Genomic DNA, 15,722 nt, shown 5'->3' with positions numbered 1-15,722 from the left:
TATTGTTGTCATTATTCCTGTCGTATACAAAACTAAATTATCTTTCAGAAATATTTTTTTTTTTAAACCATTTCTGACAAGTGTCTTTATTACAACTTTTGTTTACTACGTTTACAGTTAAGTAAATTAAAACATTTTTAATGAATATAACAGACTGTTTAATTGGTTATTGCTCATCGGTTGGTTATATACGTACTGCACTTTTATAGTACATTTGCTTAACAATAATCATATAATATTATACTTACAATATATAACCCATTACTAGAAGTAGTTATTACTTAATGGTACTTGCATATAATAATTCATTATTTTACGACGACATACCTTCTAAAAAGTAAATAACGAATAATAATAATTGACATTTCTTTCGGGCCAATTGGCTAAAAAGGGCCAAATTTAAGAAATATACATAGTATATATTAAACTAGCATAGAAATAATGTGTCATGCTGTCATGATATTTTGAAGCTCGAGTGTTCAGTTATTAACCGATATTTTATTCAAGTTTCGATTAATTTTAATGTTACGTAATTTGAGATGACTACAAATCGATTCTAAAGATGATTTTCTCTGGCTTCAAAACAAACTCAACAGCTGAGCTATTTGGTTGGATAATAATGAACTATCATTAAACGTTGGTGATATATCTTTTACACGTCTCCCATAAATGTTTACTACTCTTCAAACAGGAGCCCAGCCCCCCCCCCCCTAGACATATTTTTTTATTAATTTAAATACTTTTTTTATTTTACAAATGCACATACACAATCTATACATTTTGCATAATAACCGTATAAGATAAGAGTTTAAAAAAACATGGATTGTTTGAAGAAGAAGCCACCCATTAGTGACACTTACTTACTTGACGTTATATTTAGGGTAATTAAGGAATATTTAATTTAAATGGTCACGACACCATAATTTAAATACTAAATATTAAATAACATATAAACAAAATCTAAACTTCTTTTCACATTGTCGCTTAAATATTAAATAATCAATAATTTATTCATTACATTGATTACCTATATCTACTATTATGACAACATTTTTAAATTAAGAAAAAAGTATAATATTTTATTATAATTGGATTTGTGTTGTAAAAAAATTGTTGCCCCCCCCCCCAGATTTTGCTCTGGATCCGTGCCTGTCTTCAAAGGACTACTCTCTAACAAGAGCGTCTATCAGAAAATATTTGGGTATCCCCCTAACCTCTAATTCCGACATCGAGACACGTCATCTGTAAGTCCCTAAACACACTAGGTTTTATTAAACGCTTTTCCATATTTTTCCATAGTTATATTTGTAGGACATTATGTTCTGTATCCGAATCATTAGGTGTAGAGCTATTGCGAATAGTAAGTCACAAGAAGTTCCGATATACCACAAAAAAAGAGGCCATAGCCCCCCCCCCCCACCCCAAAAAAAAAAATCATCACGCTACGCCAATGAGTAGCCCGTAATGTATGTAAAATAAAATAAAATAAAATAAATTGGTGGTTGACATAGGATTTTGTTTTTTGGTTCTCGTGGGTTTTTTGTGTGAGGGATTGGATTATTTGGGTGTCAAATGTTGGTATTTTGTTAATGTCATGAATAAATGATGTGAGTGGATACAGACGAATTATAGAGCGCTGTGGACGTCACACACTGAAATGGACAAGATAGACAATTTTGTTGCCGATTAAATTTCATGTTAATATTGAAAAGGTAATATGATATTAACATGAAATTTAAACTAACTTTATTATAGTTTTACATCATCACTGTCATAGACACTAGGCTGTGAATCAACGCGTATTTGTAATTCGTATTTCTACGATATTAGATTATATTAGTAGGTACTGTTGCTTTTAAAAAAATGGTTCTACTTTAGTAAAGAGCAAAGCTAGATTCATATATCATTGTTTTTTATTTTCGTGATTTACTGAAAAATCTGTTATTCTATAGCAATAAATTATTATTATTATTATTATTTCCCGTTACGGCATCTAAATCCAAATTAACCATACAACTACATTCTCGATGTAAGTTTAATATTCAAGTACCTAATGTTATTTATAAGATTTAGAAATTTGATTGAAAAAATCAAAATTATGTTTTTTTGAAATAAAATATACTTAGTTTTATTACTTTGTCACTAATTTTTAGTTTAGAAACTCACATAAAAATTAGTCTGAACCCACTGACACGCACCCTTTATTTAGACACACCATACATACGTAGGTATACTAATTATAAAGGAAAACATCTTTCCTATGTACCAATAAATCGGCAGACTATAAAGCATCAATTCGAAAAGTATTTTTCAACATCGATATTGTAAGTAACTAATGTTGACGGTATAATATTTATTAATTAGCTTTCAGACTACGTAGATTTATTATGTTTTTATGATTGAATCACTGCACACGCAGCTATTTATAAAAAGGGGGAATGTGACTATGTTTAAGCAGTGTGATGTTTTCATTTAGTCATTTGATACTTAAACATACTATTCTAGGTTCTCGTTAGTTGTTGATATGTTATTTTAATTTAATATGTTACGATCGATATTATGACGTAATGCAGTGAATCCCGAGGATAATATGCTAATAGGGGTGAAAATAAATAATCAAAAATTAACTAGTCATATACTTTTAGTTTAACTTCAATGCGTGTAATTAGGCCTACATATTAGGTATACGCGTATATTTGGTGATAGTGATATTCTCTATTGTTGTCCGGATAATAAATAGGTACGATATGTTAAATAGTATAAGTATAATATAAGGGCATGTGAGGTCCCGGGCAATAATAAAAACAAATCGATGTAATTCGCGAATCACTAATTAAAACTTAAAATGTATACGATACCTTGATACCTAGTATGTAAGATGCGGGGGTTACCGTATGTGAGTACCAAAACACGATAACACCGTAAAAACGTAAATTTTTCCTACCTACCTATTTATACCTATAAATTATAATAGACACGTCGGCATCGGTTCGAATCGCGTGCAGCGTACGAAATAAAACAGTCAACGCGTTATACCATATATACTGGCAAATGAGAATGTTAATAATAATTCGTAAACGTTTTTGTGTTCACGCAAGTTATCTTATATCATAATAATTGTTTGAGCGGAAAGCGATATTTAAGTGCACACACGCACGCGCACAAGCCCATGCGATATTAAACGCGATAAATCATTTGCAGCGCGCGCGTTTTATTATTATTTTTTTATTTATTTCCGCACGTGTACACGCACCGCCGACGTAAATCGTACATATATATTTACATAATACAATATATTATGTACGGCACGCGCTTACATGTGTAGTATAATACTGTAGATCGATGCAGTGGTTCATGTATATAGTAGTGTATATAAGTCTACATCACACACCACCACAGGCGCAATTTCAAATTTTTCTTGTCGTGTGTGTGTGCGTGTGTGTGTGGGGAGAAGAGGTCTGAACAACTTTATGACAAATCAGCAAACCCATGGAAGACCCCTTTATTTTACCTTTACCAATTTTTACATCTTACTAGATTTTTACACCACATTTTATTGATACATCGACATTATTACCCGACTTGTCTTGATTGGCTAATGGGGGGGGGGGGGGTTTTCATCTCACATACACTTGTCTACAACAAAATAAATTACAAGATAAAATATAAAAATGATGAGGAAATAGTGCTAACGATTGGTTTTGCTAAATGGGAATTTGCATTGTTGATAGTGAAAGATAGTGAAAATAGTGGAGCTGTCTCAATCAGTCTTATACAGTTTTAACGAAAAATACAATAAGTTCACAGGAATAATCACAACAATATATTTACTATTTAGCTTACAGTAGCTGAGTTGGTGCACGGCTAAGCCACCCTTAACCTCCCCTCCCTCAATTGCACTCAAGCACACCATGTGACATCGGATACGTATCCGGTGGCGCAGGCCTTTACGTACCCATCGGATATATTTTATAACATGTTAGTCGAATGTTTAGTCAAATAGTCGAATAATATTGTCACGTTCGCAAAATCGTATGTGCGTAAGTGTACACAAACGGTGCGCGGTCGGAGCTCGTGACATTTTATTATTATTCAGATAGGGCGTGTGATGGCCACGGGTCGGCGGCGGCTGTGGCGGCTGTTCCGCGGGACACACGCCCTTGTGTAGGTATACGCTATTCATTGACTGGACCCCGCAGCAGCCGCAACCGCCGTCGCCACCGCCGTCACTATCGCTACCACTACGTCTGCCGGTCGGTCTGTCTTCCGGTCGGTCGGTCGGTCGATGGGTCGGTTGGTCGGTCAGTTTGTCGGTCGGACGGGCCGTCAGCTGTGCGTCGTTCAGCATCTCACCGCGAGCGCCGAGCTGAGCATGTGGAGCGATCTGCCGACGACGATGGCGGCGGCAACGGATACTACTAATATATATTCGACTGCGACGACGATCGGTGCGCGCACGCGGCCTGGCTCGACGCTGCCGCCGCCGCCGCATCTATCTCTCCTACATCGCGCGCCCGAGGAGGAGGCACCACACTCGAGAGTTGTCGCGCGTACACGTCCGACACACCCTGCGTGTCCTCCGGTCGGCCACCTTGGGGCGTGGACAGTGTTCGGCGCTATTTTTTTTAATTTTTTTTTTATTATTATTATTTATTTATTTGTTTGTTTTATTGTTCTTATTATTCCGCGCGCGTTGAAGTGTGTATATATAATAATATAAGACCGTGTGTGTGTGTTCGCGTGCTCTCGTCGGGTAATATCATCGGAAATATACGTCATCACGGTAAAGGTCTAACGTGACGTGCTTAGGGATCGTCGTGTACGCAGTAATAAATATATAAATTACATTATATTTCTACACTACACACGACAATAATAATTATATAGTGGCAAAAGTATATAAAGTGTGCGGTTGGCCAGATCTAACACCGTGTGTGTGCTATTCGTCTCGATCAAACGCTGATCGTCATTGTCGTCTTATCGTCGTCGGGATCATACGGTGTCGGTGTTCCATTACTACGCGATGGGAATACACCCGAGCGCTATGCGGTCGTCGTCGTCGACGTCGTCGCACGGCGACAGGCAGATGTCCGTCAGATCCAGGCGATCGCAGGTATACTGGGGAGGGCATATATTACGATGATGTGGACGTGTTGTACTTCGTAATATAATATAATGCGTTTGCATAATATTATTTCTTAATGCGTCGACAGGTGCGGTGTATATGATGGTAAAACGCTGTCCGTTGATTTGCGTTGCAGAGGAGGGTTCTTATATAGGTACGTGCTTGCGCATAGCTCTTCACCCGAGTAATTATATGTACACGTCATATATAATGTATACTACCCGCGTGTATCTGCGTGCGTGTACACAGATTAATACTACGGAATATAGGTTGACCAGCGAGCGAAAGTTTATTTATTTTTTTTTGTTATTGCCAAGCCGAGGAGACCTTTGGTGTAATGTCGGAGTGTGTGTATATGTGTATGTGTGTGACTGCGTGCGTGCGCGCGCCCGCCCGCCAAAACGGCCTTTGGCACACACTGAACGACGAACACTCTCGCCGATTTCCCCGTAACGCCGTCTCCGGTCCCACTCCGCGGAAACCGACCCGACGATCTCGCGTAGTAGGGGTTCGCAAAGGTGACGCGGCGCGTTGGATAGGCAATTCAGGTGCACGCGCGTCCTCCGGCACGAACGAAACGACGACGATGTCTGTATATAGTACGGATATGATTATTATTATTATTACTATTACATTTCGGTACACTGCAGACGCGCGGGCGCCGCTGCGCGAACGTCCTCGGTCGTATATTATTTTATATTACATATCGTATGCCATTTCGCGTGTCGACTTTCGCCGTGTGCGTATAATATATTATGTATGTAGATATATTATGTGTATACGTGTGTCGTACGGTTGCAGTAATGTGCGTATACGGAACACGCGGGGGTACTCGTACGATATTATTATGGCGGCCACGTCCATGTACGAGTGACGACGCCGATAAAGTTTATAACAAGATTCCATAATTCCACGCATGTGTGTGCGTGTGTGTGTGTAGGTGAGTGTGTGTATGTGTGAGTGAGTATATTATACACTAGTTCGCGTTGAGCTTGACCCAATTGTTGTAACCTCTCCTAACGACGACGCTTGATTTCGACGCGCTTCGTTCGGTATTACACCCGCGGCGCCGCTCGAAAGTTGCTAAAATTGTATACTTCGTTCTCCCTTATCAATATATAGGTACCTATACGTTTTCCGACTGGCGTGTACAAAACGTAACAATATAATGCCTTACCGACGGCCCATTCCCACCGTATACCTCTATCCCATGGGCCACTGGTTAAATTATATATATTAATATTGTTGTATAGGTATAATATGAAAATATAATTACACTTCCGTATACGTTGCATAAAACTACAAAAGTCGTATAAACAATATATATACCTATATAATATATATATATATATATATTGTAATAAAAAATGTTCCATAATATGTTATAATTGGCATGCGTCTGAACCGAAACGTGCGTGCGTTCGAATAAACTTAGATTTACCGACGATTACCTAACGAAACAATACCCAGTTCACGCCAAACATCGGGGGTAGGAAGGTCGCAGTACACGCGGTTTGGGTAGGACACTTGCATAGCTTTAACGTTACGCAACGAGCAGTTGGATGGATTTTTAATCCGATTGATGCATGTATACACATTATGAGTATGTATGTACAATGCGTACCTACTGTTCTTCGTGGTAAGGATATTCTACGATTACAGTTATAATAACTGGACATTTATGGTGTCAGCTGTCCCGTTTGTATATTAAAATTAATAGTTTCAAAATCTTTGCATTAAGCCGCATACACTATTATAATTTATACTTATTATTGTTCAAGAAATGAATGCTACGCGTACGGTTTTAATTATCAAGCAACAAGTTTTCGAAAGCTCTGAAGATATTATAATATTATATATTTTTCACATTATCATCGCTATATCTTATGTTTTTTTTTATATCTCTTCGCGGGATTCTGCATTTTATTATTTTCGAAATAATAGGAAAAATTTCGCTCGTTTATTCAATGGTTCTTCAAAACAACCTCTTGGACTTTGCGCGTAACTACTAACTCGACATTCGTATTATGTACACCACACCACACAGTGTATATTACTTTTTTTATGGAATTATATATATCATATTATATGTATTACATTCTTGGGTACATTATTTTTATTTTATTATTCAACAGCACTAACACGACTATAAATACAGTGAATGTTAAATTTAGAACGACGTATGAATGTTAAACAAATATAGACAAAATATTAAATAACGTAATAAAACTTACTTTTAACCTTTTTAATACAAGGCGTATCAGGAACATATGACAATTTTACATTTAAATTACGTTTGAATGTGTCTGATATTATTGTGATACACCCACAATTTGTATAGATAACATATATTTAATGATACAACTTTTTTGAGTTTTAAAGTGTATATTTAAATTAATTTACATCTCGATGCTTGGTAAAATATTAAACTAAATTTTATAATTATTAAATTCTCATTTTTTTTTAGTATTTTAAATAACCATAAAACATATTAAAACAACAAAACAATAAATTACGAATTCAATCATGTGATTTTAATTAGGTATGTGTGATATAATATAATTATTATATTATATTATTATTATATTATTATATTATTCATGAACAAAATACAAATAGTGATATCGATATGTTAATATTTTATTATAAAAATAAAAATAATAATAAAGCAAAATATATTATATTAGGTATGTATAAAATATAACCTAGGTACTTTAATATATTGTATCTATAGAATTCGTAAATTTATTACATATTGCTAAAATTGAACACGTTTTGTTTAAAACAAATTGAGTGATATTATTTTTATGATTAAAATGTTATTTTATTTTAAATATTGAAATAGATAACCTTATGTGATTGAACCATTTAATTTTTTATCAAAAAATAAAACGATAGCTTAATTATTGTTAAGATTATCGTAGTGTTCCTAAAATTAATTTTCTAAGATAAGTACGTTAGTATATAGGTAATAATAAAGTATTTTTTATCACTACATCGATTATTAAACAATCAGATATTTAATATAAATTGTCGTTTTACTGTAATTAAGCCATTCTACCGAGCAATCAAAGTCAAAATACTGAGTTATTGCTTTACACTTTAAAAAATACCATAACAAAATCATATAGATAAATATACATATAAATATTAATGCACATATTAATATACATAATACACATTGGTATGATTTGTATAGTTTATTTATAAAATAATTACATTATAATAATAATTTGTCAAATAAGTATACATTTGATTAATAATTAAAAAGTATGGTATATTAATTTTCACTAACTATGTGTATATCTAATTGATGGAAAAAGTTATGTATTAAATAGTTTTGATGTTCATTTCGTGAAAAAAATATCCAGATTGTGTAATTACAACAATTACATAATGACATGTTGTGTAGAAAACTATATTCTGTTTCATTATGCGGACAATAAAGCGATATTTATGGGCATGTACAACGCATAATGGTGTGACATATATATTTATTTTTTCGGTTAAAGTGATTTGTGGATAGCAATTTTTTTCAGAATCTTAGTTAGGACCAAAAGCTTTTTTTTTTATAAAATCACAAAAAAAGCATAAATAAACTTACTATAAGCAAAAAACTTAACATTAAAAAAAAAATCATTGGATTTTAGTTAAATCTAAATGTGTCTAATATCGATATTTAAGTAAACTATTTATTATAGGTTTATATTTTATAATAGTATGATAGCCTCTTCAATGACTTACGTAATTTTTGTTTTAAAATACGAGCATTTTTGGTGGCCATTAGACCACTCATTTTAATTTATATGCTCAATAATAAATTTATATCTAATTTTCAATGACTTACGTAATTTTTGTTTTAAAATACGTGCATTTTTGGTGGCCATTGGACCACTCATTTTAATTTATATGCTCAATAATACATTTATATCTAATTTCCATACATTAATCAATTATTTATAGTGATTTAACATCCTAAAAAGTACTTTATTTTAGATACAAATTTCAAAATTTTTAAATGTTGATAATATAAGTTGTACTCATGATACTATATCATGTTAGCGAGGTTTTACAGTAAAACATAAGACTAAATGGTCAATATTTCATTTTCGGATAATGATTGTTAAATAATCTTCAAAATGTAAAACAATGGACTTGGTTATAGGCTTACTACATGTCGTATTTTCAAAGATTTATAAATATTTATTAAATAATTATATAATATACACTTTTATTATCACCCATTATACCGTTATTTGTATTCTTAGAACTGTTAGGACTATAACATACGACAATACCACGAGTATCACGATGCAGTAAAAATTGATTTGCTTTCATGTTTCATGTTCGAAACGTTAGTCTTTACAATTATATTATAATATATCTTGAACATTATTCAAGCGAGACTTTTATCATAAATCTTTTATGCCTACCTATATAGGCGCCGAAAATATATTTCAATTGACTGTCGGGGGGACGAGAACATTAATAATAAGTACACAAAACCGAATACTATTGTATTTTTGTACGACTAGTGACTATACTAAAGTCAATTACTATAATATATTATTATTATATACAATGACGCGTAATATCTGTATTTAGTAGACGTTTTAATTTCGTGCACACTATAATATTGTGCGCATTATGTTCTCACAGTGTAACGAACAGCGTGCGTTTAAAATACTATGTAGCGAGGGCAATAAATACACCTACAATGTTTAGTAGCCCTGACCGTGATATGGTCCCGTGACGTCACGGGAACCATATATACCCCCATCGATCGTGGGCGTTGTTAAAGCATCCAGAACGATTCGCTGGGCTGCGGTTTATAAACAGCGCTATTGGGTCAGTTTTTTTTCTCCGAATAAGAAGAATTATCGAAATCAGTTTCTAATTGCTTTTGATGACAAATGTGCTATTTTAAACGGCGCATAATATTATAATAGCATCGACATATTTTATGAAATATGTATAAAAAAAAAAAATATCCTATTGGGTTTTTTTTAAAACCTTGATTGTTATAATAGTATCTAAACTATTGTTGAACGAACAACAATTTGATGTATCATATAAAATATTATGATTGTATTATTCATCTAAATGTATATTTTATATCCTGTTGTACCTGTTATATATACCTATTGCTTAAGAGAAAATAAATTGTACTACTAATATTTTCATAGAATTGTTTTATTTTTACTTTTTACATTCATTCACAACATAACCATATTATTTGCATTGAAATGCTTACGGACGGAAATTATTTTAAATCGGGAGTGTAGGCATTATACAATACATTAAACATCACTCGTACTCATAATTTTAAATTTGTGATTTTAAAAAAGTTAGAATTAAATAGATTGATTAAAGATTAATATTTTATAATATTGTTTCATGCACAGAGAATGGGGGATGACGGTGGAGGTTGGTGACCAGAACAGTCGCAGGGGTTGGAAATGGGCAACAAACTGAGCTCCTGCGGACCTCTAATCAAAAAATCATACAGATACGATGACGTTGCCGGACCATTTCAAAGCTCGTCGAGAAGAAGAGATGGTCATCTTCTTAGGTGATTTAACTATGATTTAAATAATCATAAGTGTAAAGACTAAAGATTCTAATAAAATAAAATTATAAAATAATTCAAATATTTATCAACATATAAATAATAGAAAATTTATTTGATTGCAAAAGTAAAATAAACCACACACTTTAGAAGAACAAATAATGATCATAATATTATGGATATAACTTTGATACCTATTTCACTTAACACTTATATTATTTTAAATTAGATCAATTTACATTTATTTCCGAAACGCAAAACTAATTATATGAAAATTAAATTATTTCTACCCCGTTGTTAAATTACATACAATATGAAAGAAAATATTAATGGGTACAATATGTAAACAAACAATTATTGTAAATTTCCAAAGGGATACATAACAAACAATTAGTATAAAAACGAAAATGAATAAATCTATTTTGTAATGATCCATCAATCAGTCATTATTTTCTTAGACACGCCATTAAAATGGTGATTATTATCGTAGTGCAAAACACAGTTCTGCAGTTTATAGAAAATTCAATATTTCTTGTTTAATAAAACCTATAATTGCATATTTTAATTTATTTATATTTTGATCGCATATTTTATAATAATACTTTATGTGTTAAAGTAAATTGTCAGTAAAAAAATAAGTGCAGGCTTACAAATATTATTTAATTTAACATGTTAAAATAGATTGAGTGGTCATGGAATTCATGTCACAAAAATGATGTAAATTTCATACTAATATTATGAGATTCACATCATATTTATTATGAAAACCGTTTATTTCACTATATTTTACTATAATTATTCGACTCAATAAATAAGAGATAATGAATCAATGTATTTATGTAATATAGGCTTTATTTGAGCTTCTTCTATATAGCTTTTTCCGATTTAAGGTCCGATACTATAAGATGTCTTGTAAAAGATGTGGCTTAGGTCATAAATTGCCTTTTTTTGTTCCTATATTGTGTTGGAAAGTTCCTTATTTTCAATGATTTTTCTTTAGTTATAGTTTCTTAAGATAATAAATTAAATTCTGTATAATTTCATCAAATAAATTACTTTTTAAAAACTTAATAGAATCTGTTTTTCATAAAAAATAATTTTTTATTTAAGTATGTAGATATGTATATTATTATAAAGAAATTAATTGTTTATTTTTATTCAAATGATAAATAAAATAAAATGTTGTATTAAACAATTATTAAATTTGACACTTAAACCCTTTTTCAATAATATTGTATAATTTAGTTAATTTTTATTAAACAAAATTAGGTTTTGTTTTTTAATTTTCAAATATTATTATTAGCAAACCATTAACGGTTAAAATAATTATTAATAAGTGTATAATGAATCTCTGAGATTTATGAATTTACTCGTACATGGTAAACATAAGAAGAAACAATAGTTCATGAAAACTTAAACAGTCATAAAACATTGAAGGAGATAATTATTATTGTGTAAAGTCTGTTTTCTCCCTAAAGATTCAATTGCTACGAAATTCAAAGTCACCTATTATTATTTAGTATATATTTAGTATATAACAACATTTGATATAATATTTAGTCATTTAGAAAAGATTCGACTTAACGTTCTAAATGTAATATTACAGTTTTCAAGATAGGTACACTTTTCAATAGGTTATAAATTCTAATTTTATTAAAATAAACTTAACAAATATATTATATTATTTTAATTACTTTAAATTATATACATTCTTTTAATTTTCTGAAATATTAAATGAATAAATTATGTTATTTTATAAAACAAAACAAAATAAGTATGAAAATAATCGTTAGTTTAATAATGTATAGTAATTAATAAATACTGAATAAAATGGATTTAAATTAACTTCACTGTGTATGCATACATTAAAATGTATAGATATTTTAATTATTTTTCCGTTTTAATTTGTATACATTGATAGATCTTTTATGAAATATGAAACATCGTTTGTCGTTGGATATACTTTTTCTTTAAGTATTATAGTAAAAATGGCATTGGTTTTTTATGTGAAGACGTATTACCTTTAAAAAAGTACTCAGATACCTAAGTCATTTGATCCATATCATCTCAATATTCCCAATGATACTACGCTTCCTACATTAACTTGGCATCTTCAAGTTCATAATCTTAAAGAAAGTATTATCGTAATAATTGAGACGATTCCCAAATTAGGTACAAAATTTGAAATCTACCGTAGTTCTACTTTAAATATTTCATAGTAATAGACGAATAGCCACACAATAAACTGAAATAGAGAATAGCATTTCTTCGTAATTGTAAAACATATAAGAGTTTGAGTTTTTAAGTTACCAAGAAGTGTCCCTCATAATAATTTTTTCGTGTTAAATATTTTATTAATAATTTATGTAATAGGTATATAATATATATAAGTACAAATACGTGTTACAAAAAATAACATAGGTAGGTATAATTGAAAATCAATGAATTTATTTCCCAATAATATTGTTTAATTTTTTCAGAATAATCGTATGCTAGTATGTTTCATATTCGTTGAATGAGAGAAATATATTTTCAAATATAATTTCAGATTATGGGCTGAAGTATTTCACGTGAGTGCTAAAGGAGAAGAAATAAAATGGCAACAAATATCCGAAGATCTCGTTCCTGTAAATATCACGTGCTTACAAGATGGACCAGAGTATATTTTCCATATTACTGCTTACAACAGTCAAGTGGAAAAAATCATGGATATCCGCTTGGTTCAACCAGGTATATATAAGCATATATAAATGCTCAGTTAATTTTTATAGTACAGTGAAACCTCTTGATAGTGGACATTATATTATGATAAGGGAAGTTAAATATTGCTGCTATTAAGAGGTGTTCATATTCAGAGGTTTCACTCGTAGTCCGTAGACGTATAACAAACCCAATTTTGTTTATTTTTAGGCACAAAAATAGGGTTAGCTTCAGAATGTTTTGCGTATTGGAAAGAACCACATAGCAATGACACCTGGGGCTTAAATTTCACATCACCAATAGACGCTAAACAATTTAAAGAATGTTGTGTAAGTACAGTTAAGTATGTACCAACAAGGCTTAACAAAAAAATATTAATCTTAACATTATTTGATTTTAGACTCCAACTGTGAAATTGTCTCGGAAATCATCTTCATCGTATTCCTTAAAATTAGATACATCGAAAAGACAAAGTACGAAAGTGAGAAAGAAACCGCTATCGACACCAACTTCACCTAGTAGATCAAGGGAGCCACAATGTACTTGCATGACAGCTGATCAATTTAATAGGCTCAGGGCACAAGATCCGAGATACAATAAAGAACGATGTTTGTTACATTTTGGGAGGTTATAACATAAAATATATAAATAATAATATAATATTTTTTTAGCTTCTACGTTACCGCGTTCTCACACTCGACAAATTCCACTTGGAGATGGACCTTCGGAAGCTGATAAAACATCAGTGCCCGAAGATACGTCCAAACAGACCATATCCCGAAGCTCAAATACGAGAGACAGAGAAACTGCCACGCCCGGTGGAAAATTAAATATCACCGGAACTGGGTCACAAACAGAACAGGTTAAAAAAAAAATAATGCCAATTACAAATAAAAAAATATAAAAATGTTTGTATAGGGTCAACAGGAAAGTTGTAAAAGTGAAGGAGTGCAAACAATCGGTGCTAAGACTACGTCTACCACGGGCACATGCACTCCAAGAATGCCTTCCAAGGACTATTCTGAAGGGTACGTGGAGTCAGACTTATTTAAATCAGCAACAACTTCAAAAAATACAAGAAATCAAAACAAAACATATAGAGATGATTACCGAAGAGATAGTGAGTTATATTTCTTACTTTTTTTTTTATTGAATATTATACATTTTTATCAACATTTATCATCTTAGGTATATAAAATAATTTAGATTAAGAAAAATGTATTTAGTTTTAAATTAATTTGAACAATTTCATAATAATTTAGATGTGGGGTCAATGAAACGCACATTAAAACCAATGCCGTCATTAGAAAGTCCTGCTACTTCACCAGAAATGAATCGAAGACGTGGATATAGCTATTACACTCAGCCACCACCAGTTTCTACAATGATACCCCCTATGCCACAATGTTCAAGACAACAATCAGTATCAGAACCAGAATCAAATGTAAAACATAGAAATTCACGATTTAATAATTCAGGTAAGGTCATAATTATATTAAAATGTGAAAATTAAACCAAAAATCAATTTTTTTTTTATTGTATTTTTTAAAATTAAGGCTCCCGCTCATCATATGACATAGGTCGAAATGGTCAAGTAAGAGATCCAAGAGGCCTTTATTTGGAATTGGATAGAAATGGACGGCCTACTCATGGTGGAGACGTTTCACCACTTTCCGATAACGTTATGTTTGATAATCAGTGTTATGCAACGACACCTAGCTCGAGCAATGGTAATTCCGACCAGGATCAGAGTAACACTAAGGGCATATCAGGTCCGTACGCATGGACAACAAAAAGCATGCCGGACCGGTTTGGTCAATAGGTAGAAAAATAATTAGCGGGCTCTGCCGTGTATTGAAATACAGTTTTTGAGGTTTACAGTAAAACTAAAAATACAATAGGTTGTGCTTTCCATGCGTAGGTATAACATTAATATTGAATACAAGATTATTTTACTGCTATAGTGCTTCAACATTTGCAAACAAAAAACAATAGGTGTAATAAAATAAAAAGTAAATTATGATAGTTATATTTTAGTAATTAAATGCACTATACAAATTCAATAAAATAAAGCTACGAAGTTAAGGCAAATTAGTAACTATAAAAAGTTAGTAGTAAAATAAAATATTTTAAATTCTTTTAATTTTTAGGACGTTATCAAAAACATGATAATCAAGCAACAAGTACTCCAGGTTCACCTACTAGTCGACTTTTACTCGAATATGAGATGCACTTACGAAATACTTTAGCACGTGGTATGGATGCTGAGAGTTATAGCTTGCACACATTTGAAGCACTATTAACACAGAGTATGGAAAATTTAGGTAA

The 15,722-nt window shown here is 31.6% G+C and overlaps 1 protein-coding gene across 6 annotated transcripts in view; it reads left to right on the top strand.

Annotated features, from left to right (window-relative positions):
* Positions 1-15,722, top strand: part of LOC100163095 — a 67,963-nt gene that overhangs the window by 9,971 nt on the left and 42,270 nt on the right. For 3 of the 6 annotated variants that reach the window (XM_008184007.3, XM_008184004.3, XM_008184010.3), the window contains exons 2-10: positions 10,531-10,697; positions 13,243-13,424; positions 13,605-13,732; positions 13,795-14,002; positions 14,066-14,256; positions 14,313-14,514; positions 14,657-14,872; positions 14,951-15,166; positions 15,545-15,718. In XM_008184007.3, coding sequence (XP_008182229.1) covers positions 10,585-10,697; positions 13,243-13,424; positions 13,605-13,732; positions 13,795-14,002; positions 14,066-14,256; positions 14,313-14,514; positions 14,657-14,872; positions 14,951-15,166; positions 15,545-15,718 — 1,630 coding nt within the window. In that variant the 5' untranslated portion in view covers positions 10,531-10,584. Of the gene's footprint in view, positions 1-4,519; positions 5,114-10,530; positions 10,698-13,242; positions 13,425-13,604; positions 13,733-13,794; positions 14,003-14,065; positions 14,257-14,312; positions 14,515-14,656; positions 14,873-14,950; positions 15,167-15,544; positions 15,719-15,722 lie in introns of those variants that run through there. The other 3 variants (XM_008184005.3, XM_008184008.3, XM_008184009.3) reach the window with 3 other exon arrangements.

This window comes from Acyrthosiphon pisum, chromosome A1 (assembly GCF_005508785.2).
Source record: "Acyrthosiphon pisum isolate AL4f chromosome A1, pea_aphid_22Mar2018_4r6ur, whole genome shotgun sequence".
NCBI classification, from domain to species: Eukaryota; Metazoa; Arthropoda; class Insecta; order Hemiptera; family Aphididae; genus Acyrthosiphon; species Acyrthosiphon pisum.
Note: the sequence above shows the minus strand (reverse complement) of the source record. Positions and strands in the feature narration are given on the sequence as shown.